The following is a 26,231-nucleotide window of genomic DNA, read 5'->3' on the forward strand; positions in this document are numbered from 1 at the left end:
ATTATATTGTTACAGAGTGATTAAAGTCAAGTGCTTTAAATTTGTAAACGATATGCAATTAATTTTGGTATATTTGATAAAGCCCGTATCATTATGGCAAAATTAAATAAGAAAGGGAAACCACACAGAAAAAGTAGCACTACTTTGAATAGTGGGTGCCACCCCTTTACAAAACCGACTAGAAACGTGCATATACATGGTCTGAGGCTGCCTTGAAAATATGTGTAGCATTAGTCTTAGTTTAGTTTTTATACATCTTGATGTGAGCGTGGAAACGTGCATACCCAACATTTTTTGCATGCGTACCCTTTATACACGAGGCCCCGGGTCTGTAAGATGAAGCCTGCTCCTTGTGTACTGGACCCCATCCTTACCATACTTCTGAAATCCTGCCCTCATGCCATAATCCAGACTGTTACATCAATGTCAATGTCAGTTTATTTATATAGCACATCAGTACTTAATTGACACTGGCTCTGTGCCAGCTACTTTAATTGCTTCTGTAACCCCAACATTAAAAAAAGTCTGATTTTGATGCTGATAATCCCAACAATTGTCAGCATATCATTTACCCTTCTTGTCTTAAATTCTTGAGCGTGTAGTGGCCTGCCAACTGACCAGTTACTTAACTACTTAACTGATGGAGCCATTTCAGTCTGCTTTCAGAGCACAGCTTATGGCAGCAGACTCTGGACAAACCAGCATATTAATTTTGTTAGACCTCAGTTCCGCATTTTACTCTGTCGGACATGACACTCTACTGTCTAGAATGGAGAACATTCTGGGTTACTCTGGTGCTGCCCTCCAGCAGACCCAGTTTAGTGCCAGTCACACAAGGAGTTCCTCAGGGCTCTCCTCAGCCATCTGCTTTTCTGTATCTATATGCTTCCCCTTGCCCGTATTATTCATAGCTTTGGACTGGGTTCTCATTTTTATGCAGGTCATATTCAGATCTATTTCACTGTTAAAAGTGAAGGTTCATCAGAGCTTTTAAGCCCACAACTTGCCACAGTGAAGTTAAAACTTTTAAATGAAACTGTAATAAAACTAAAGCCATGCTAATTGGCGCTAGTTAAGAATATGAGCTCCTTCTCACTTATCCCTTGGGATGTTGTCAATTACACCTTCTTCTTCTGCTAGAAATCTCACTACATTCATCAGCTTAAGAAACTTTCTTACTTCCACTTCTATAACAAATCTGGTTTTCACTAATTCTCCTTTTCAACTGGTAAGAAACTTGTCCATGTTTTCAGTTCATCCTAAATCAACTACTATATCTTAAAGTTCAATGACGAGTGCTTCTTTGAGAATACTTATCAGCCACATTTGTTTTTGGAGGATAACTGTCTGAGGCTTGTTGCTGGCAGCACTGCCAAAGCTAGCAGAACAAATAGAAGTGATGACTCAAAAAAAGACCAGCCATGCAAACTGTGATGTCTTTTACAAAACCTTAACATAAAATATAACAAGACTATAAACAAGGACAAAACTATTTGAATACCAATGAATACTAACTAGAAAACTAAAAAGCTAACTAAAACTAGAGGATTTACAATTGCACCTCTAGACTATGACTAGTGTGCCACATCAAATATGTATTTGGAAACAATATGTATAGGCCTCTTACAGATGTTCAGGAAAGGATTATGCAAGTAATATAAGTAAAGATTATGTAGAATTTATTTAAATTCATATTGCCAAACTAAATCCTGTTTGTGGCCAAGAATGCCTTTGGTTTTGGACATTGTAGTCATTGTAGAATAGGACAATCTAAAGTATTTGGCTAATGATGGAGTATCACATTGTTTATAAACTCTTTCCTTAATTTGATGTGGGTTTTTTTTTGGGTTTTTTTTGGAGCCAATATTAATAAATACTTCTTGAGTTTTCCCATACTCATTATTTATTTATTTATTTATTTATTTTTTATTAATTTTATTACAATCCATACAAAGCAATCAAGATTTTACAAAAAGAAAAATTGAGTTAAGAACAGATCGATCCCCACCCCTCATTTATTATTATACTCATTATTTAACCAAAAACATTAAGCACTTCAGTCAATAAAGATCAACATGATGTTTGAGCTTTGCTGCCAGTGTAATCCCACCTTAAACACAGAGAGCTGTTACAGGGTGTGTCGTTTGTGGACTCAACAGGTTTACTTCTGCCTTTTAAGACCATTTATGGTTAGTGAGGCAGCCGCAACCAGATATATCTAACCTTTTTTCTTTAACATTTATAAGCATGATATACTTATTGTCTGAATTATCTCCATTTAAGATCATATTCAGAGTACTATTAATTGATCATGTGATGATGACAGAAAAGTTTTTTTTTTTACATTGCATATTGCCTTCTCTTAACTGTATGGGTCACTTCATCACAATCATATGGTATATGTTATACACAAGTGAGAACTCCCGGGAAAAGTTTAGCAAAGAGTTTTTGTTTGTTTTATTTATTTTCAGCTAATGGAACATTTTCTCATTTTGTAGGCATGGGTCCTATCCATATGAATGAAGTTCAGTGTACTGGCAATGAAAAATCCATCTGGAACTGTCAATATAAAAACATCACATCTGAGAACTGCCAGCATTCTGAGGATGCTTCGATCAAGTGCAACATCCCCTATATGGGGTATGAAAACTCGGTCAGAAATCCTTTTTATGCTATTTTCTTTTCTATGTTAATTAAGCAATTTAGGTAAATTCATATTCATATACAGTAATTGATAAAACACAGCACTGCTAATGCCATTAACAATATTATACTGTAAGAAACAACATGATATACATAAAAATAGAAATATTTTAGTGATGGAAATGCATTTAGTTCTATACTTGGCTCCATAATGAGCTTCATTACGCTGTCAACTACTAAAGTCCAGCTGAGGTTCAGCCTTCACTGGGCAGTAAGGATTAGCAAGCTTTGTGAAGAATCCAGATGTCACCCCAGCACATGTGTCATACAGTAATTCATCCAGTATATTTTGTGATTAGTAACTGTATTCTAAGGACTTTATAAAAATCCATTTAATGTTAAGAAAGTAATTTTATAAAAGTAAAAATTAACCTTGCAGGATGTTATTTTAACATTACTTAAAACTACTGTCATAAAGTTCTCTAATTGTTGAACAATTTTATTGTTTCAGCAAGTGAAAAGAAGAGGTGAAACTATATATGCGATTCTGTTATTAGAAAGATGCAGAGTATTCATACTGAACTTGCTTTGTCTTCATTCTTTGAGGGATGTTCGAAAGACTTGCAACTTTAAATTGCTAAAAGTCACTCATTTCAAAAAGATACTTTCATGTTAGAGCTTGAAGGGGAAAGTGCAAGCCAACTGGATTATGACAACCACCAAGTTAAAGTACAAAAACTTTATTAACAAATATTATTAACACAATAATGCTCTAATTTACAGCAGAGTAGATTTTGGCTACATTTTGCTGTTAACTTTTTACCAACTGCTGTTTTAGAAATGCTGGACTTTATGTTTCATTTATGTGGTATACTTCTCTACATTAGATACACATCAAATAATGTTTTTTAGCTGCAGACATCCTTTAAACATTTCTAGAATATGGAGCCCTAACATTCAGTTGTGCCCCACATCTCCGTGGGGATTTCAACCTTGCACTCCAACTTTCAATCCAAAAATGTGCCTGTTTGGAGAATTATTAAACTGGGTTGTTGTGGGTGTGCCCTGCATCACTGAAACAACACATCTACGTAACTGAGGCAGGTGTCAATTTTCATTCCAGTATAACATAATAAATGGAACTGTTATTTGTGATACTATGCAGTTCAATATTTTGAGGGATTTTTGGATAATTCTTACATTGATATTAGATTATTATTGTTATATGGTCAGCAGCATTTATATTTAAGAAGGCATAGCTTGTAAATTAAAAACAAATTGTAGAAGAATACAAAATGAAGCGACATAATAATTGTAGGATGTTATAGCGGATTGATAATTCCCAGATGTTCATTACAGGAGGAATGCAAAGCTAATATAATCTCATTTTTAAAAATCCAAATCATCACAGTGGTAAAAAAAATAGTCACCAATATAGAATAGTTTTAAATATAGAATGAGATTAGAACTGTTTGCCCTGAAGCCAAGAGCACTCGTGTTTTAGCAGTGCAGCCACCATGCTTAACGGACAGCATGTCTTCAGAACTGAAGACAGTTGTGTGAATTCCTTGAGTAAAGCCATCTAAACACATGGGAAAACATGCAGCTTTGCATTAAATACACTATAGCCATAACTGAAATTGGATCAGAGTCCAGATCCTGTGAATTGGCAGTGATATCTGCAGTGTCACTGCACTCCCCTTAAATTACGATGAACAAGAACAGGCCATTCTGTCACATGACAAGTTAGCTTCAACAAATGTATTTCTTAGCACAGTAAATTCTTCTCTAGGGTACTAGATAGCAGAATGTTATTTCTTTTTTATATTTGGCTGTGGCTTCATTTTCAAGGACCCTAGAAAGAGAATGAGCTCATGGGCATCAAACAGTTATTATTACAAAAAAAAACCCAAAATAAAACACAGGGGTCCTTCTAAGCATTTCAGGTCATTGGTGAAAGTACAGTGCTGATTGAGTCCAATGTATCCCCACAAGAATGTATGTTTTATGGGTCTGAATAGTTTCAGGCCAGAACTAACTTTGAAATGCCAGTTCAAGCTTTGTCAAAATGTTTGTAAACATTCACGCTTAATAGAAATCCTGTCAGGAAAATTTATATTTACTGACATTTCATCACATAAGAAGGACTGGTTCTCCATGATTAAGATTTGCATGGCTGTAAACAGTTAAGATCTTTCAAACAAAGTTCCAACTGTAACTGAATTTTTAAGCATAAAAACGGTGTGCTTCTTAGTGGTCATTTCAACCAGATATGAGGTATAGTAAGTCAAAGAAGAAAATTAAGTGCTTTTACCAGAGGCATGAATAAACTAAGACTGCCTGACCCCTTTACAGAATTTTTGATTCTTTGTCTTAACTGTAGCTAGTGTTACATGCACTTACAGATCTATCAGAGTGTCCATAACCTGCTAATATAAGTGCTCAATAACAGGAGTGTCAATAAATTGGATGTAAACTAAGCAAAGCATAAGGCAGTAGTTTTTTCTCAGTGTAGCTGTATGAATAAATAATGGAAAGAGTTTTATAAAGGCATTTTCCAAAAACTAACAAACAGAAGAAAGATAAGCATATTCACATTTTTGCTCTGGTTGAAAGGGACTACTTGTAAAAATTTTAATTTTGCTAAACTAGTGTACCTGTGCTGATTTGAATAAACAATTTCCACAGTGACAAGTTTATCAAAAGTGTGTCTCAAACGTTAGTATGATGGGAATGCCATTAGGTAAGAATGAGACATGTGAGGCTGTGGCTAACCTTGTCTTTGATGTGATGACAGTCATCAGTGGTGCTGCTCCAAAAACAGCACAAAATTTACTGATACACAGACTAAAATGAAATACCTGTGAGCATCAGTAAACCAATAGGAAAATCTTGTATTTGTATGAACTTATTTGAAATCAGAAGCAGACTGATCTTCCCTGAAGTGGCTTCATTGTCATGGTAGAGCTACAATATTTCGCAAGTTCACACTTAAAAGGTACTTGTTTATGTTTGTGTTCTTTTGTGAAATAAAGGCCACAGTTTACAGTATAGTTAATGTCTGCTTATTAAGAATTACTTGTTAAATAGTTATATACTTTTAAAAGAATAATTTCTATAAGTATTTGTAAGCATTTCCTTTTCTACAAAAGAACAGATTTTTGCTCTAATTTACTTTCATTTTCTTTAAATGAAATAAAAATAATGTATATAATGTAATACTAAGGAAATAAAAATGTAGATACTGTACATACTGCCCCATATGATCTTAATTTTAATGATGGAACGAATGTGATTACGGCCTGATAAAAATAAATAAATCAGGACAAACTGAAAGAATCAGCTACCGTTGCTATAAAAAGCATGGATAATAACGACACATACTTTTACTATGAGAAAACAAGAACACATTAAAATATTCAATGACAGTGCCCATTTTGTTCATATTCTTTCTAAACAAACTGAACCAACTGAGGTTCAAAGTTCTTGAATATGTGAACTTTATCTGTGATTTTGGGTCTTTGAGTAATATCCAATCAAAAAACTGCTGGCATTTAACCTTTAGATGTTAAATGTTTAATGTTGTCATTTCTCTGCATCCTGGAGGTTACTTTTTTGTAGTTAGTAAGGTAAAAAATGTAATACCAAAGGCATTAACTTAGAATTCAGTGTTTACATATATTAGCATTTTTGTTCAATGAAGTCTTAGTTCCAGTCAACAATTCTAGCCCTATACAAATGCTAATTAATGCTAATTAATGGCAAAGCAAAGCAACAGTAGTGTAACTGATTACATTATTGATCTTTAGTTATCTCAAACAGTAAGTTGCTCAGTGAGGATCTGATCTGGTTGGTCCAGAGTCTGCAGCCTGGATTTGAAATCAGTGGGTCTGAAAGTAAATGGATATATCTATTTCAGATAAAATATGGAAAAACACTAAATTATACTTCTGGATCACAAGACTATATTTTAATTACAGCCATACGTTAATCATAGTGGAAATGAATAAATCAGCACAGGTAATATGTTAGAACTTTAATAATTGTATCTTAACATGATTGGCTAAGGCAGAACAAATTAATTTTCTTTGGTAGCATATTTTCTAATTAATTGGACACTTAAAATTCTACAGAGAAATTATTTAATTTGACTGGAGTCCAGAGTTTATTTAGTGCCTTGTACCAGATGTTACTGGGAAAAACTACAACAAAGTGGATCCATGTAGTATGAACAAAGGACACATTAAACTAATAAAGAGATGGTTAAGTTTATATTTTTCAATTAAAAGAAATGGTCAAACATTACATGAGCCTATGAGAACTTAGCTATTTAATAGTGAATATTCTCTGCCTCAGCCAAGCATTGTTAAAACAGAAGCTGTTCGTCTTTGAACAAGGAGGACCGGCTTCTAAATAACCACTAACTGGTACCATTTTGTCTGGCGGTGTGCAGATTCGCTTGAGTGGTGGGCGCACTCAATATGAGGGCCGAGTGGAGGTGGGGACAAGTAGCAATGGAACACACCAGTGGGGGCTGATTTGTGGAGAAGGCTGGAGCACCAAAGAGGCCATGGTAGTCTGCCGCCAGCTTGGCCTTGGATATGCTAACCACGGCCTGCAAGTAGGTATTTAGGTAGGAAACTAATGCAACTGATCCGGCATGCAATTCTCCTCATAGCAAAGAAATAAAAGGAGTGAATTCCAGCTGACACTGTAGTCGAAGCAATCCATTGGTTTTGCAGTAAATATGACATCTAAGACTTCAGTATAAACCTCTGCATTCTTTAAATGAAATATAAAAATGTTTTAATTACAAGTTACAAGTGTGACAAATGCAGATCTTCATTGATATGAGCAGAGAAACATACTTTCTTAATAGTAATGCAAAAAAAAAATGATCCAAAGGAGATTTGACAGAAAAACAATCATATGTATGACTTAGTACAGGGTTGCCCACCTCCACCGAGACTACTGCATTACATGGTGAAGAGTAAAATGATCAAATTTGGTACTTACATTTACAGAAGTTGCTGAAAGTGATCTCTTTGTGCGTCAATACATCTCTGTGCCTGTTTCAGCATGTTCATGTACACTCTTTGCACTCTTGGTTGAGGCGGGTCACTTTTTTTGTGGGCCACCCTGTATTACTAGATAGTATTTTATTATCATGATTTTTGTATCTCACACAAATGTTATATAGTAAGCCATGACTTTCATCTGAAGATGTACAGATAAACAGCATATACAGTACATTGTATCTATCCCCAAGGTAATACATTACTTTTATAATGTAATTTAAATAACAGTTAAAATTATATTTTACAAATCTTCCAGTTAGATTAAGAATGATTAAAAAAAATACAATATTTGAGTGAAATTTGTTTAAGGCGGCACAAAAAGGTTACCTTTTTCAAAGGTGGATTTATAACCATAACTGATGAGCCCCGAGATCATCTAGAGGATTAATGTGCTTACTAATATGCAACATTGTTTCATTTTGGGTTGCACTGGTAGCTATCATATACAAGTACTCGTCGACTTACAACCGCGATTGGTTCCGACTGACTGGTCGTAAATTGATCTGGATGTAAGTCGGCTTATGTTAAATTAAGGTAAGAATATTAGACTGGGTAATGATATTATAATCATCTTAAAGTAATATTTTATCAACATTTTCTTACTTTCTAAGTCAAACACAGCATACTACAGTACAATTGCTTTAATATGTGGAAAACATACAAAAATAAGAAATATGTTTAATTCCTGGCACCACTGGTGCTTGGCTGCAGGTTGTCGATATCGCCTTCATCAGGCGAGGCTGCGGACGGGGTGATGGGAGGAGTTGCTCTTTTCATAAACATATCAGGGCTTCGTCTGAATTGTTTTTTTTTCTCTTCATACATTTCGCAATAAGGACAAAATGTGTCGTGTGCCATCCATTCAATCCTCGCAAATCCTTCAATGTTTGGGTCCATTTTTTTAAAATGGGCGAGGAGTTTATTCAGTAGAGATAAACCTTCTGACAATCTCTTTGTGGTGAACATTCGTTGTGGCACCTCCTCCTCTTTGTCTTTCTCCAATTCTCTTGTTTCTTCTTCTGCCACTCTTTCTTCTTCCAATTCTATCAGCTCTTCATTCGTAAGCTCACCGGATTCCCGGTCTAGCAACTCCTAGACATCTTCTACTTCACATTCCAATGAAAGGTCTTTTGACAGTTTCACTATTTCTTCACAAATCTCATCAAGTTCTTGTTCACTGTTAAATCCAGCAAAAGTATTCACATAAGGCTTAACACACTTCTTCCATACGCCATTCATGCACTTTTCCATCATAGAGTCCCACGCGGTAGCAAGATTTTTTATACACTTAAGAATATTATACTGTTTCCAAAAGTCGCGTAGTCATAGTTCCAGGTCGGCATCACCTTGGGCGAAGGTGGTTCTGAGATAGTTTGCCTTTAATTTCTAAGTGACATGGATGTCCAGGCGCATTATCGAGCAACAGTAAAATTTTGAAGGGAATTCCTTTCTCCAAACAGTACTCAAGCACTTGATGAATTAAACAATTACTGAACCAATCCTCAAATAAAGCCTTGTTCATCCAGGCATTACGGTTTGATCTATAATAAACTGGCAAAGTGTGCTTGTTCACATTCTTAAATGCATGTGGATTTTTGGAATGATAAATTAAGATCTTCAGCTTGAACCCCGCGATATTCCTGCCAAACAGCAGAGTCAATCTATCCTTGTGTGCTTTAAATCCTGGCATACTTTTGGCTTCTTTGTGGATGTAAGTGCGTCCTTGCATCTGCTTCCGTTATAACCCTGTTTCATCCACATTAAAAATCTGCTCTGCGAGATAACCCTAATCCTTAATTATTTCGTCTAAACTATCGACAAACTTACTAGCTCCTTCCTCATCCGCACTCGCTGCTTCTCCAGTCACTCGAACATTATGCAACTGAAATCTTTTCTTAAACCTCTTAAACCAACCAGTACTTGCCACAAATTTTTGACTGTAGTCTTCTCCGGCGCGTTCCGTTAAAGTCCCAAAAAGACTTCTAGCCTTCGACTGTACTGTAAAGAGGCTTAACGGCGTCCGCTTTTAAATCTGATCTTCCATCCAAATGTTTAGCAATTTCTCCATTTCATGGATGGGCCCAGTACGTTGCTTCGTAATCACTTATGATTGCAAAGGTGCAGAACCTTTCACAGCTTCACGAATTCTATTTTGGTCCTTTAAAATAGTCGACACAGTAGAGTGTGATAACTTCATATCACATGCGATCGCATTCACTTTCTTTCCTTCTTCATACTGTTTTATTATCATCATTTTGGTGTCTAGATCAATGGCCTTTCTTTACTTTTTGGCAGGCTGAGGAGTGGACAGAGACAATTTCCTCTTGGTAGACATGTTAGGAGTATATTATTATCGAAAATTGCCAGAACAACAAGATGCAAACACACATGGGGCAACACTGCTGCGTATATTATTACTGCTGCGTAGCAAGACTTGGGAGTGCGGGAGACTGGTGCTGCCAACAGTTGATGGGGGAAACTGTCGAACGCGATGTAAAGTCGAACAGTCGTAACTTGCATAGGTCGTAAGTCGATGAGTACCTACTCATTACATTATTAGGGATACATCTGAAGATGCTCTTTTTATATTTAAAATAGCATATTACTACACAAAACAACTGCCAATAATAGTGCTAGAAATTAAATGGATGTTATCAGCCCTGATGTGTTAGAACTCCAACTCTCTTAAATAGTTGTTCACGTACTTCTTAGATTTTCAGTTGTCTTTTGACAACAGTGTGAAACATGGATGTGAAACCCCTTTTAAAATTTTAATAAGGCAATCCTTAATTTGATGATAAAAGAGGAAATAATAAGCAGTCTGCCAAATTTTCAGACTGAGTATCAATTATCATTGCCTCTTGTAATTGTATTCTGTTTCTATGGGTCAATGAATGTCACTGGTTACCTCAAGCTCATATCATATATTCCTCATTTAATTGGTCACAACTGCACTTTAGAGATTTGAGGATATCACATACCATCTGAGAAGTCAATTTTCCTGCCGAACTGTATTGCTGGCACTGGACTTTAAACCACAAGGTAGTTTCCACCTCCAACTGCCTCGGATAAGAAATGGCTTTCCCTTAGTAATAAATTTGCAAGGATGGGGGAATGGCACTGATTGTAGGTGTTGTGGAGAGACCCTCTGTGCCGAGTTCATTCAGTTATTGACTCTTTGTACATAGTACTGCACACAACACTCATTATATGGAAGATTAATAATACTAATACAGTATATGTTACAAATTATTTATTAACAGAATTTTAAATTATAAATTATAGATTATAATCTACAAAACAGAAGAGAAACCTCTTGTTAAAGGAAGTGATACCCATCTAAAATGGGTTGAGATCTAAATAATCAATGTAGACCTCAGTGTTACAGTTTGCAGTGTACATGTCTCTGTTATATGTTATCTATGATTTGTAATAGCAGTGTTAATGTCTGTGATGCACTATCTATTGGAATGACAAATGCAATGCATTTTATTACAAAAAATGTTTCTGGTGCTCCATCTGTTGGAATCTCTGAGACACAGCAGCCAGATGGACATAAAGACACAACACTTTTTATTAAGGTGAATATTAAATATCATGAAGTGTGTTAGAAGTATATGAAGGTCTGTATTTAACACTTTTGTGTCATGTGATTAAACTGGCTCACTAATATCAGAAATGCAGTGACTGCAATACAAATAGTGCATCATCTGCTTTGGGCAGACTCAAAGGTTTTCCCTGCCCCAAAGGTGAATAAGTAGAATAACTGAGAAGGTTGCTTGCCAGCTGACATCCCACAGGGCTTTTCAACAGATTCGGATTATTGGAGGACGGACTACGTATGAAGGCAAAGTGGAGATAAAGAGGGGTACGAAGTGGGGAACTATTTGCAGTGATGGGTGGACAACTAAAGAGGCAATGGTAGTGTGCCGCCAACTAGGACTCGGCTACTCTCTGCATGCTATAACAGTAAGTAAAGAAGGAAAGTTCTTTGGGAACCTCAAAGATTTTAACACCTAGGGGTTTATAATATAGCTAATGATAGACACACTTTCTTAAAGATCATACATAAGATAGCAGAATCTGACTTTAGACCATAGTCAGGCACACACACATGGAATAAATGTATTCATAGAGTAAGCCTATTTTACAAAGATAAAGAAATTTTAAAAGACTTGGAGAAAATTAATATCTTCTCAGTGAGACAGTAGTAATTTATCAAAGCCAGAACTTTTGTAGAATGATATAGCTTTAAATGCACACTCAGCTTGCCTTCTGCTTAGATACAGTGACCGTGTTCCCATTAGTGGATTTGGTATTTGATTACACCCTGCTCCAGATACTGCCAGGATAGGCTGTAGCTCCCAGATTCCTGTAATTGTTCAGAAAATGGATGGCCGAAAAGATTTTGGTGTGACAGTAATCCCACATCTGGATAATCAATTTCAGCATACACTGTAACAGTTACATTATTTAAACTGCTCTGCACACATCTTGCTTTTATTTTGTTTTTTATTTTCACATTCACTCTGAAGAATATTCAAACACACTTTGATGCCATCCAATCTCTGTCATTGAAATATGAACATCAAATGAGTGTATTGCTACATAAATTGCATTCATTCATTTACTCTTTAAATTCCTCAAGCTGTATTGTGTAATTTGGGTTTAAAAAATTACACCTAGTCTTTACTGTGAGCTGTGATGGAATTGGCAGTTTTGCAATGTGGGTGAGCTTCATTATTGTGAGGAAATTGGATGTGTTTACTACAGTACAATGTAAAAGTAAAAATAAATGCAAGGAACTGAACAAAAACTCTTGCTTACTAAGCAATAATATCTACCAATCTATTTTAATCACCCAGGGCCTCATGTATAAAAATGTTGGGTACAACTGTTTCCACGCACACTTCGAGATGTATCAAAACTAAACTAAAGCCATGCACATTTTCACAGCAGCCTCATTTTCTGCTTGGTTTTGTAAACTGGTGGTAAAGCAGTGCTACTGCTTCTGTGTCTTTTCCTTTCTTTTTCATATTCACATCCATGACACAGGATTTATCAAATACACTGAAATTAACTGCATATCATTTACACATTTAATTCATGTGATTGTAATCATGCTGTAGCAATATAATAAGCTACTCCAACAACCATAGTTGCCCTATCGTTGTTGGAAGAATTAGAAGAGAGCGCATATTTATAGATGATAGTGACTAGCTTCTAAGTCGATTTCGATTTCCACGACCTATCCTCTTGGAGTTGTGTGCTGAACTGGCACCTTCTTTACAAAGGCAGACTTTGAGGAATTGTGCTGTACCTGCTCCTTTGCAAGTTCTGTCCACTCTTGGTTTTTCATCCATGGGAGCTTTTCAACGTGAACTTGCTGACCGATTGGGTATTTCATAAACAGCACTGAGTCACACCTTCCCAGCTGTATAGGATGGTATTATCCGCTTTTCATCCAGATATCTTAGATTTCTTTATGCTTTGGTTGAATTGTCAAATATCAAAGAATAATTTACAGCAGCATCTGGTTTTCCAAATGTAATCAGAGGTGTCAGCTACACGCACATTGCTATTGCAATAGAGCTGGACAAGTTACATCAGCCATGGATGAAACGCCAAAAGAATGAGCTGGCATTGCATCATCTATAGCAGGAAAGCCTATAAAAATGTCAACTCTGCACTGTCACAGGTGCTTTTTCCAATTGGTGTGGCAAAAGGCAAGTAGTCCTTTTAAAGATAGTGAGTCACCTCAAAGAGCCATGTAAAGAGCAGACAATTTATTTGTTGGGGCAGTCATCGTCGACACTACACTATAAAGGAGCCTTCAGAGAATGAATTTGCTTATGTAAATAGAAAGAATTTCCACTCTATTAATGTGCTGCTCTATAGTTCACAGAAAGTGTGTTGCATTGTGCAAGCATGTAGTTTACTGCATAATGTGGCACACAATCGTGGCTAACTGAAGGGAGGCAGTATGATGAACCTGACCCTGACCTACCAAATGATCACCCAAATCAGACAGCATTACAACTTCATTTGATTGTAATTAGCAGAATGCAAAAATAGGTAATCAGATGCATCATTCATTTTTTTACCATTTCATTTAAATTGTGGTCAATATTACATAGTACAGCCTTTATGTTCCTTAGTTCGTTGGCCACATCTCTTACAGCATCCACTATTTTGTGTCTCCAGAACAGTCTGTCAACACGCAGCCAGATGTTCACTCAGTGGTTTCCGAGGCAGAGATATGTGTGTGCAGCCAGCATCCAAAGATGTGTGTGGAGCATAGCAACACCATCACCACATGGATTCATGTCCTCGGCACGAGGGTCAGAGTTTGTAATATTGTCTGAGACAGAATAAACAGACAGTGGGCTGTGACTCATCTTTTTACGTCAAGTTTGATAGCTGACCACTTTTTTATTTTGGGCACTGTGCGACTTTCTGAACTTGAACTTTCGAGTGTCTCCGTAACTCTGTATCAAGCTCTAGGTTTTGTAGCTTATATCACTGCTTAAGCCTGCAAATAGTACCTTTTTGCTTGCCTCCACTTCGCATTCACTGAAATTCTTCTTTTTTATACGTGCTTTTACCATTGTCTTTTAACAAAACACTAAACGAAAGGGGCATTTATATTGATTTGCATATACAAATATGTGAAATTCTGGGAGGAGTCAGAGTGGGGCTATAGGCGTGTGCACATGCGTTAAATTCCATGTTCATTGGGATTTATAAAGGTGAAGTGCGTGGAACATGGCGTATGCAGATTTTTATGCATCTGGATTTTTTTGTGTGTACGCACATTTCCAGTTTTGTCTATACACCATGTTTTAGTGTGAATACACACTGTGTTATACATGAGGCCCCACACCCTTTCCTTTTTATACACAGCTTTGCTTCCTTTGATTAAGCAGCTGAAAACTGTGACAGTAATGTGTGCATCCATTAACTATTTCATTTTCCTTTCTAAGATATGTTTTTTTTTTCGCCAAGGAAACCTGGTACTGGGATGCAAGTAACACTACAGAAATGGTACTAAGTGGAGTTAAGTGTACAGGGAATGAAATGTCTTTAAGTCATTGTCAACACCATGGGAACAATGTTAACTGCAAAAGGACCAGTAGTCGATTTGCTGCAGGGGTCATCTGCTCTGAAAGTAAGTGTCTGAATCAAAAAAAAAAAAATCAGAAGTTAATTTACTAAATGCAAGAGTGTGTTAGAAACAAATTAATTAGTTACATACAAGAACTCAAAGGGTAAATAGGAATTAATACAGACACTGAATACTAGATTTTCTAAATAAGCATTTTTCTAAGGTCTTCACAAACTGAAGAAGTAGATAACCTCCTAGCAGTCACTTGACACAGACAGTTTGACATCGTTTTTAAGCACCCAACACACGTTTATTTACAGTATATTACAATAAGGGCAGCACAACACCCAAAGTCCAGGCCTCTCTATCCAATGCCTCCTCTTTGTCTCTGACCGCCTCTCTTCTCCTCCCGCGCTCTGTCCTCTTCCACCCGACTCCAGCCATCGAATGGAGGGAGGCGGCCCCTTTTATCCCCACCCGGACGTGCTCCAGGTGCCTCCTGATTAGCTTCTGCCGGCACTCCCAAGTGTGGCGGAAGTACCGGCTGCGCACCCAGAAGCACTCCGGGAGTCTCTGGTCTTCTTCCCACCAACACTTCCGGGTGTGGATGAAGTGCTGAGGGCCAGGGCTCCAAAAGCATTGGGGCACCCCCTGGCAGTGACCATGGGCCCCTATAGGGTTGAGCTTCCAAGCTCAGTTCCCATGGTGCCCAAAGCCACCAGGGCGGTCACCTCCACGTGGTCTGGGGGAGGCGTAAGCCATCCTCCGGGGCGTCCCGGCTGGGTACCACCCCCAGCCACCTGTGACAAGGCCTGTAAGCTTAATATGCATCACAGGAAAATTAATGGAAGGAATTAATAAGGATAAGATTGAGCAGCACATAGCAAGAACAGGAGTTTTACTAAACAGTCAGCAAGGGTTCAGAAGAGGGAGGTCGTGTTTACTAACATGCTGGAATTCTATGAGGAGGAAACAAAAGGGAACGATCAAGGTGGAGCTAATGATATTATTTATCTTGACTTTCAGAAAGCATTTGATAAGGTGCCACGTGAGAAGTTGGGCATCAAACTAAATGAACTGGGAGCTCAGGGTGATGTTTTTAGATGGGTGCAGAATTGTCTCAGGTACAGGAATGAACAGCGAGGAACCTTATCAGAATTGGCTGATGTTAAGAGTGGTGTTCCACAGTAGTCAGTACTAGGGATTTATACAGTATACTGTATACTGTATATATATATATATATATATATATATATATATATATATATATATATATATATATATATATAACTGCCAGTATATATGCCGTTAAAGGAATAAATCATTTAAATCATAGGAATATAAATAACAAGCTTGTTAAGTTTGCAGATGATACCAAGATAAGTGGATTGGCAAATAATCTAGAATCCTTAAAATCATTACAAAGGACTTGACATGATAGATCCTCTCACTTTCGGCGATTGGGCTGTTTCAGCATAATGATATCCGCGTGCTCTTTTAGGAGGGGCCTGATTTATCTTGACTGGTCCCAGTTCCTGCCGTCAGCGCTGACTACCTTGCGGAGCATCTGCTTAAGCGTCTTCAGAATAGACTGATTTGATAAGTTCCCGTCGCGATGTGCCCCACCAAATCGACCCCTATCCTTTCAAAGGGGATGTCGTAGAGGAGCACGGTCCCTCCTAGGAATCTGGCGGGTCTGGCAAATTACCGCTGATTCTTTTAGGGCCCCTTCCATCAAACTAAATGAACTGGGAGCTCAGGGTGATGTTTTTAGATGGGTGCAGAATTGTCTCAGGTACAGGAATGAACTTTCCGCCCGTCGGGCTCTCTGGCGTAGCCAGCGGCCCAGGAACCTTATCAGAAGTTGGCTGAAGAGTGGTGTTCCACAGTAGTCAGTACTAGGGATTTATACATCGGCTGTATACTGTATATATATATATATATATATATATATATATATATATATATATATATATATATATATATATAAATATATAATGGTGCAGGAAGGTAAATCATTTAAAGGTGCTATCGAATCAATCCAGGAATATAAATAACATTTAAATCATAGGGAATATAAATAACTTGTTAAGTTTGCAGATGATACCAAGATAAGTGGATTGGCAAATAATCTAGAATCCTTAAAATCATTACAAAGGACTTGGACAGCATACAACATTGGACAGATTTGTGGCAGATGAAGTTTATTGTCAGAAAATGTAAAGTATTAAATATAATAATCATAATAATTCTTTATTTGTCACATACATAGTTATACAGCACAACGCGCAGTGAAATGCATGTTTTCGCATACCACTTGGGTTTGAATATACAATAGGGAGTACAAGTCCAAGGAGGTTATGCTCAAGGTTTATAATCCACTGATGAGGTCTCCAGCTACAGCTACAAAAAGGTCATAGCAGGACTAGAAAAGGTCCAGAGAAGGCTACAGGGGATGAATTATGAAGAAACATTTAAAGGGCTGAGCCTTTTCAGTTTAAGCAAAATATGATTAAGAGGACACATGATTGAAGTGTTTTAATTTATGAAGGGAATTGGTAGAGTGGATCAAGACTGTTATTTTAAAATCAGTTCATCAGGAACAATGGGACACAGTTGGAAACTTGTTAAGGGTAAATTTCACATAAACATTAGGAAGTTTTTCTTTACACAGAAAACCACAGACACTTGGAATAAGCTACCAAGTAGTGTTGTAGACAGTAAGACTTTAGAAACATTCAAAACTAGATATGTTGTTTTTTGTAGAAGAATTAAGTGGACAGTGCTGGCAAGGTTTGCTGGGCAATGGCCTGTTCTTGCCCAGATTGTCCTAATGCAGTAATATTGACATAAAATTGTGACATTATTGAAATGAGTCAATCATGGCAAATTGATAATTGGAAGAAGTTACACATCCTTCAGGAAAGTAAGGGAAACTATGGTTAATCTTCTTTGTGAGATCAATCACATTATGGTTAAGTTTGAAATCATCTTTGCAAATACACAAGTAAAGCTAAACGAACTACATAACAAAATAAAGGCATGTAATTTGCCAAAAAGCTCACTTTCTTATAAAGTAAGGAGAACACCAAGAGAATATAATACAAGAAAACAAAAGACTCATAAAGGGAAATCCTGATTTCAACACAAAGTAAGTAATTCCAGTAAGATACTCTCAACACACACAAATGAAGTAGCCTCCACTGATTAGTAATGGTTCAATAAATAGTGGTCACCTTCACTTACAAAAAGTAAAAAAGTACAAGCCAAGAGGAATTGACGAAGCTGCACCTAAAGGTCAGAATTCATTTGAAACCTTGAAAGAAAACAAAAATCAAGTATTACTCTGGTACAAAAATAGTCAAAAAAACATGGAAAAGTAATCAAAAATGAATAGAAAATAGTAAATTCATAAAATTTATTTTCCACAGTTTTTCCAAAAACAAATGAAAAAAAGTGAACTCCTCACTTGGAACTAAAAATTAAGGTCCATGTTTAATGATTTCAAAATATAAGAGTCAGACAGTTGAATTTTACTAATGCTGCAAGAAACCAAAGATGAACTGGCAACATGACTGACGTGGTGTTTTTATCTTACAGTCTACTCAGTGTTAAACTGACTTGATGCCTTTTTTCTTTTTCTTCCTCATCAGCTGCCTCTGATCTCATCTTAAATGCTCCCCTGGTGCAGCAGACTGCCTACATCGAGGACCGGCCACTGCACATGTTGTACTGCGCTGCTGAAGAAAACTGCCTTTCCAGTTCAGCTGCTAAGGCCAACTGGCCATATGGCCATCGTCGCCTGCTACGCTTCTCTGGGCAGATTCACAACATAGGCCGTGCTGACTTCCGCCCCAAGTTAGGCCGGCACTCCTGGGTGTGGCACGAATGCCATAGGTAAATGAAGGGTCCATCATGATTTGTCTCTGTGTGCTAACCGTTTGTATCCCACTGGCCTCCATGTAACTCATCAGCATGCCTGTTTAAAGCACGTCTTTTGTCCTGAACTCATTCATTGCTGTCAGTGTGTCCTAATACAAGTGTGCAGTATGATGGTGCATGAGGAACAACAACAGAGTCATGAAAAATAACTAACAATATGCGCTCCATAACAGAATAACATCACTGTTGATTCAAACATACAGTGGTGTACGTTCTACAGAGAATATATGGAGTATACAAAAGTCAAAGTGCAAATAGTAAATGTTATACTATACACAGCAGATGCACCAACTCTACCAGAACACAGGAAATGAAAGGGGGATGCACTTAGAATTTCATCCAAAGCTTTTCTCTGTGCACTCTGCATTTTTATTTTACTCGTGCTAGATATATGTGTGTCCACGTGCTTTACTTGTCTTGTACGATAAATGACCAATATTTGACATAATGAGATTGTACAGTGGTTTAGGCTACTTGTTGACTTGTTGGAGTTGTGTTGTGTCACTGCATGGCTGCATTCTTTAAACGGGTAAGGTGATTTCATAGTTTTGTTGCAAATCTGAAGATCATTCATAGGCTGCTAATAAACTGTTGCCTGAGCAAGTAGACTTAGATCTGATGATATCTCTTAAACCGTCTCCCAGCAGATTACATAAATAAGAATCTTAAATATAAGCTAATCTGAAATCCTTGATTCAGCTTTAACTAACCTGGTGGAATGTTTAACAAGACTTCACAGATTGACTGGAAGAAATAATCTTTTTTTAAAATGAATTTCTAAGAAAAACGTCCTTTTAAAATATTAACAGTATTTTAACTGTAGTTGAAATATAACAGGGCGGAACAGTGGCACAGTGGTAGCGCTGCTGCCTCGCAGTTATGAGACCTGGGTTCGCTCCCCGTATCCTCCCTGTGTGGAGTTTGCATGTTTTCCCCGTGTCTGCATGGGTTTCCTCTGGGTGCTCCGGTTTCCATCCCATAGTCCAAAGACATGCAGGTTAGGTGCATTGGCGATCCTAAATTGTGCTTGGTGTGTGGGTGACCTGCGGTGGGCTGGCACCCTGCCTGAGGTTTGTTCCAGCCTTGTGCCCTGCGCTGGCTGGGATTGGCTCCAGCAGACCCCCATGACCCTGTGTTAGGATATAGCGGGTTGGACAATGACTGGCTGAAATATAACAGAAAATAATTAAAAAATAAATACTTCAAACATCTGAAACACAGCAAGGCATATCATTCCGGTTAGTTCTATTACTGGTCTACGAATGTGCATTTTGAAATGAACCTGTGCCTGCTTAGCTGGCCACAGCAAGGAAACTGTACACTTTATTTGCACACTAATTACCAATAGGTAGGAATCAATTAAAATATGAGCAGGAGACACTTGGAGCCTGAGATGAGATGAGACATGACAATATACAGTATATACCCCATTGCAGTACACAGCATTTAGCTACCATGTAAACAACACTTGTATTGTGATCCTCAGAGGCATGTGTGTTGACTGCATATTTGTATCCTTTAAAATTTTTCTACCGCAAATATAGTTATCTCGGAAAACATTGCTTCCACTGCACGCAATTTAGAGATTTCACTAGAAGACACCTTGTTAACTCTTCTAATCTGGTTCAAATTATACTGTCATATACTGTAATAAATGAAAGTATCCTTGTGATAAGTGCCTTAAAGCCCCTGCTTCACTGGGTGACATTTTCTTCTAAATGTACCCTGTTTAGGTCCAGTTGAGATAAAATGTTTGGATATTTATGACACAATCTTAGAATCACAACAATCCCCAATCTTTCAACAGCCCCATTATAGATAATCTGTCATAATAAACTGTGCGACACTTCTAGTATGCTGTGTTGTCTGGCTCAACTTAAAGAATCGCAGCCCACAAACCTTCAGTTAATATTTACTTTACAATTTGTTAATATTAAGTTCACTTTTAAAGGAACGATACATTTTTAAAATCTGCTAGTCATCGGTTTGTGACACATTGCTTACCTTTTGGATATTTTATTATCTCTGTTTTTAATTTACATTCTTTTTTTTCCCCCCACTTTCTTTGGGAGAATGGGGCATCTGATCAGAACAAGATGAAGTAATGTAGGCACTGTCAATAATAGAAAATTTTATAAACAAATTTTGCCACTGAAGTAGTTGCCACTTTCACTAAAGACGTTAGCAAAGAAACATTAATTGTAAGAACAGTACTGATCTTTGTCCAAATTAAAGGCTCAGATAATTAAGTTATTTAGACAACGAACCATGCCTTGGGGAAAACTGGGAATTTAAAACCTTCCCTATGTATCTTTTGTCAGATTTGCAAAAAACTACTTTGTACTTTTAGGAGTGTAAAGAAATGTCCCTTTTAAATACATTTATGTGTCAGCTGTTGCCATTCTTAGTTGGACTGATATTGTCCTTACCGAGTTCTTTAGTTAAGTATTCACTGCTGGTAAGTTACATGAAAGGCCCTTTGTCTGGGATAAATCGGGTCTCTTCCTGCAGGTCATGGTGTATCCTTTATTTGCACCATGGTTGTACACATCATGTTTTACTTACAGCCATTTATAAGGTACAACTGAAAAATGTTAAATTCCAGAGGTAAAGGTAATGTAAAATTTCAGTTGTCTCATCCCTTACTTGTGGTATCTAGCATTTCACGGAATTTCTTAACTTAGATCTTAACATTGTATGGTATATGAAATGGTTCTGTAACTACAAAAGCAAAGTTTTTGATGGTTCCTTACCATCTGTATGGTAACTAATACTAATACTATGCTATTGATATACCAGTTTATCGTTCTTTTGGATTCCTGACTAAAGCATTAAGTCTACACTAATCATTTTTACAATTTTCTGTTCGTAAAATGTTTCTGTTCAACACAGAAGTTTTTCACATTTCACAAGCATAGTAGAGAAAAAATTTTATTTTTGCTCAAAGTGTTAGACAGCATTTTGAGGTTCCATCATCTGCTTGTATTTTGCCAATGGGATGGCAGAGCTCATATGATTTCAGCCTTAATTGAGTGCAAGGTACTAACAAGATACATCTACAAGTAGACATTCCAAACTGGCAGTGAATGGACTGACAACTAGACCTCTGCAGGGTGCCTGTCTTTACCACTTAATAAATGCTGCTGGTAATGAATTCCAGTCATTAAACAGGATCACTTCATTAACTTTTACTGTCTAGATGAAATGCTCGTTTGTGCAAGCTAAAGTAGAAGCCCACCAGTCTTACTGGGCAGCACTTAGTCTGTTTCTCATGGTGACATGAATGGTGCCAAATCAGGTCTTGTTCTGTAAACTGTCAGAGCACATGTGTTAAGACACCTTAAAATGTGCTTTAGATTCAAAATGGCATATTTAAGTAGTAATTGTGTGAACTAAAACTCCCTACATGCTGATTGCGGACAGGGAAATACCCAACATCAGATTATCAAAATACTTGAGTCACAGAGTACTACTTTTTTCCCATTCCATAATATATTGAAATGTATAATTCCTTTGCATTAGATGTAAAGTTGAAGTCATATCCCTGGAGTAAAACTTACCACTATTTTGAATACCTTGATATAATTTCTAATATCTCAGCAGTCTCTTCAGTAAGAGAAGGAATATCGAGTCATGATACTTGACACACATGTCGCCCCCACATCCGCGTGTCCTGCCGAGATGAGCCCTTATGTTTGTAGTAGATCTGTCAAACAATAACCGACACTAGAATGTTTTATGCTTCGAATGCTGCGTACGTATAATAAACAAGTATTTGAAATTCTTGGGTCGACATAAACTTTGTCATCAGATATACTGTATGTAGGTGATTAATATGCTGTTTTCACAGTAAATCATTAAAACGTCATATATGTTAAATAACCCTCAGTTCTCAAATACTGATAAAGTTTCATATCAATGAACCAAAGTATGTAATTATGTATATATATCCTATGATACAAGTCAGCTCAAGTTGGGGAGCATGCACTGGTGCAGTGCATTACTGCACCCACTACACGACGAAATAACTCGGGATCCCGGTTTGCAACCCCTCAGGCAGACACGAGACCCAGTCCCATCCTCCAGAAATGACCCTCTATCTGCCGCAGCCAGGTGTTAAGTGGGCGACCCCCCTTGGCCTGGTCCAGCCACTCGGGTCCGAAACAATGAGGATCTTACGAGCTGGATCACCCTCTGAGAAACGCGCCACATGGCCGTGGTGCCGTAACTGACTCTTCCTCACAATGCAGGTAATGTGCCTCATTCGGGACTCCATGAGCAACTGTTCATTCAACACAAAGTCAAACCAACGGTACCCAAGGATTTTCCAGAGAGACACAGTACCAAAGGAGTCCAGTCTTCGTCTCAGGTCACTGGATAGCGTCCATGTCTCACAATCAAATATCAAGACAGGAATCAAGAGGACTCTAAACACTTGGACCTTTGTCCTTTGGCATAGATATTGGGAGCGCCACACACCCCTTTCCAGTGACCTCATGACCCCCATGCTCTTCCAGTCGGTCTACTGACTTCACAGGAAGAGTCACCAGAGACATGAATGTCACAAGTAAACCTCTCTCCGCAAACAGACACACTGCTGATGGCTGTGCCCAAGAGGTCATTAAAGGCCTGAATCTTGCTTTTTATCCAGGACACTCGCAAGCCCAGACACTCGGACTCCTCACTAGTCTCTCGAGCGGCCCGATCAGAGCCACCATTGACACCACAAAGATCACAGCATCGTCAGCAAAGTCAAGATTCGTGAGTCTTTCTTCACCAACAGATGCCCCACAGCCGCTGGACCCCAAGACCTTGCCCAACACCCAGCCCATACAAGCACTTAACAGAGTAGGAGCAAGAACACACTGACGAACCCCAGAATTAACTGGGAAAAATGCAGAGGTCCTGCCTCCACTCTGCACAGCACTCACAGTACCAGTGTACAGGCCGGCCATGATATCCAGCAATCTGGAGAGGATCCCGCAAACCCTTAGGATGTCCCACAGGGCAGCTCGATCAACTGAGTTGAACGCTTTACGAAAATCAACAAAGGCTGCAAAGAAACTCTGCCAATATTCGCATTTGCGCTCCATGAGAACCCTCAGTGCCAGGATGCGGTCGATGGTAGACTTCTTAGGCGTAAAACCAGACTGTTCCGGTCGCTGGTAGGTGAGCAAGTGATCACGGATCCTATTGAGGAAGACCCTAGCAAGGACCTTACCCGGCACCAAGAGCAGTGTTTTCCCCCTGTAGTTGCTGCAGTCCTGGCGTTCACCCTTCCCTTTCCAGATAGGGACCACAAGTTCCGTTTTCCAGTCAGTTGGGATGATGCCAGTCTCCCAAATGGAGGCAAAGATTGCTTGCAATGCCAGAAGGACAGCCTTACCACCTGCCTGGAGGTGTTCACCCCGTATACCACAAATCCCTGCAGCCTTCCCCCCCTAAGCTGATTCACCAACTGTGCAATCTCAGTGAGACTGGGTGGTTCACAGCTAATTGGAGGATCAGCCTAAAGAACCATGGATCCAGAGATATTCAACGTCCTAGCCGGAGGATCAGCTTTGATATCCTGGGTGTTTAAGTGAGCACTATTGCCAACATACGAGGACCAGTTTCATATCAGGTTTCTCACTTGTGGTACTCCCGCTATCTCTGCAAAAGGATGAAGGCCCAAGTCTTTAGAGTCCTGGTGCTTCCGGTTTTGTTACATGGTTGCGAGAAATGGAAGCTATAAAGTAAACCGAGATGAAAAATAAACTACTTCAGTATTGTGTCTCTTGGGTACTTTTGGTTTGACTATGTGTCAAATGAGCAGTTGCTCATGGAGTCCCGAATGAGGCACATTACCTGTTTTGTGATGGCATGTCAGTTACGGCACTACAGCCATGTGGTACAATTCCCAGAAGGTCATCCAGTTTGCAGGAACCTCACTGTTGAGGACCCGAGTGGCTGGACCAGGTCAAGGGACCGCCCTCATAACACTTGGCTGAAGCAGATAAGAGGATCATTTCCAGGGGGTGGCATTGGATCACATGTCTGTCTGGAGGGTTGTCAACCAGGATCCCAAGCTGTTTCAGCATGTGTTGAGTGTGGCAACCCACTGTACCAGTGCATGTTCCTCAACCTGACATGACCTGACCTTTCTCACTTCTGTGCTTTGTTTTACAGCTACATGTAAATTCTAAATACAGTGTTAGAACAGCCTTCAAGTGCAGCTGGACATGCTCTAGAATGCAGTACAGGTTGAGAGTCCTAATGCAAAACATCAAAATCCAAAATTTTTAAAGCACTGGCAGGATTCCATAATTGGAAAATTCCACTCCAAGGTTCTCTTTTAGAAAACCTTACTTGGATTTGAGCGTGAAAATATGCATATGCCAAAAAGTGGATGTGAATAACATCTGTGCAGATTCAAAATGGATTCATTCTTTCATAGCTGAAAGGAGGTGGAGTTGGGGGGCACCCCTGTTGAAGCATTGAGCACCATGAGGAAACAACACACAGTTGATGATTGGGGGGATTGGGTACCAATATAAGCCTGGAGCACCACTAAGCAATCAAACAGTTGATGAGTTTTGTCCCTGTGAAGCATCATCATAACATCTGTGCAGCAGTTCAAATGTTCTTCATGGCACCATTAAAATTGCAGGTGATGTGCACATTAATAGACCATCACTGCTCATGGTTAGCATTATTATTATTGGAATACGAGTCCAGTAAATTGATTTAATTACATTAGCAGAGTCAGATAGAGCTGCAAACTGAAATATTTGGACAGAGACAACATTTTTCTAATTTTGGTACTGTACATTACCACAATGAATTTTAAATGAAACAACTCAGATGCAGTTGAAGTGCAGACTTTCAGCTTTAATTCAATGGGATGAACAAAAAGATTGAATAAAAATGTGAGGCAACTAAAGCATTTTTTTTTTTTTATAAACACAATCCCTTTATTTCAGGGGCTCAAAAGTAATCGGACAAATTAAATAACTGGAAATAAAATGTTCATTTCTAATACTTGGTTGAACACCCTTTGCTGGCAATGACAGCCTGAAGTCTTGAACTCATGGACATCACCAGATGCTGGGTTTCCTCCTTTTTAATGCTCTGCCAGGCCTTTACTGCAGCGGCTTTCAGTTGCTGTTTGTTTGTGGGCCTTTCTGTCGGATGTTTAGTCTTCAACAAGTGAAATGCATGCTCAATTGGGTTAAGATCAGGTGACTGACTTGGCCATTCAAGAATTTTCAACTTCTTTGCTTTAATAAACTCCTGGGTTGCTTTGGCTGTATGTTTTGGGTCATTGTCCATCTGTATCATGAAATGCCGCCCAATCAATTTGACTGCATTTAGCTGGATTTGAGCAGACAGTATGTCTCTGAACACCTCAGAATTCATTCGGCTGCTTCTGTCCTGTGTAACATCATCAATACACACTAGTGTCCCAGTGCCACTGGCAGCCA

General features: G+C 38.3%; 1 protein-coding gene across 10 annotated transcripts in view; it reads left to right on the forward strand.

Moving 5' to 3' along the window:
• loxl3b (lysyl oxidase-like 3b) overlaps positions 1-26,231 on the forward strand; it is a 150,336-nt gene that overhangs the window by 104,749 nt on the left and 19,356 nt on the right. For 6 of the 10 annotated variants that reach the window (XM_039751831.1, XM_039751830.1, XM_039751829.1 and 3 more), the window contains 5 exons: positions 2,499-2,653; positions 7,097-7,264; positions 11,535-11,690; positions 14,727-14,889; positions 18,480-18,723. In XM_039751831.1, coding sequence (XP_039607765.1) covers positions 2,499-2,653; positions 7,097-7,264; positions 11,535-11,690; positions 14,727-14,889; positions 18,480-18,723 — 886 coding nt within the window. The remainder of the gene's footprint in view (positions 1-2,498; positions 2,654-7,096; positions 7,265-11,534; positions 11,691-14,726; positions 14,890-18,479; positions 18,724-26,231) is intronic. The other 4 variants (XM_039751836.1, XM_039751839.1, XM_039751838.1 and 1 more) reach the window with 2 other exon arrangements.

This window comes from Polypterus senegalus, chromosome 4 (assembly GCF_016835505.1).
Source record: "Polypterus senegalus isolate Bchr_013 chromosome 4, ASM1683550v1, whole genome shotgun sequence".
Lineage (NCBI taxonomy): Eukaryota > Metazoa > Chordata > Cladistia > Polypteriformes > Polypteridae > Polypterus > Polypterus senegalus.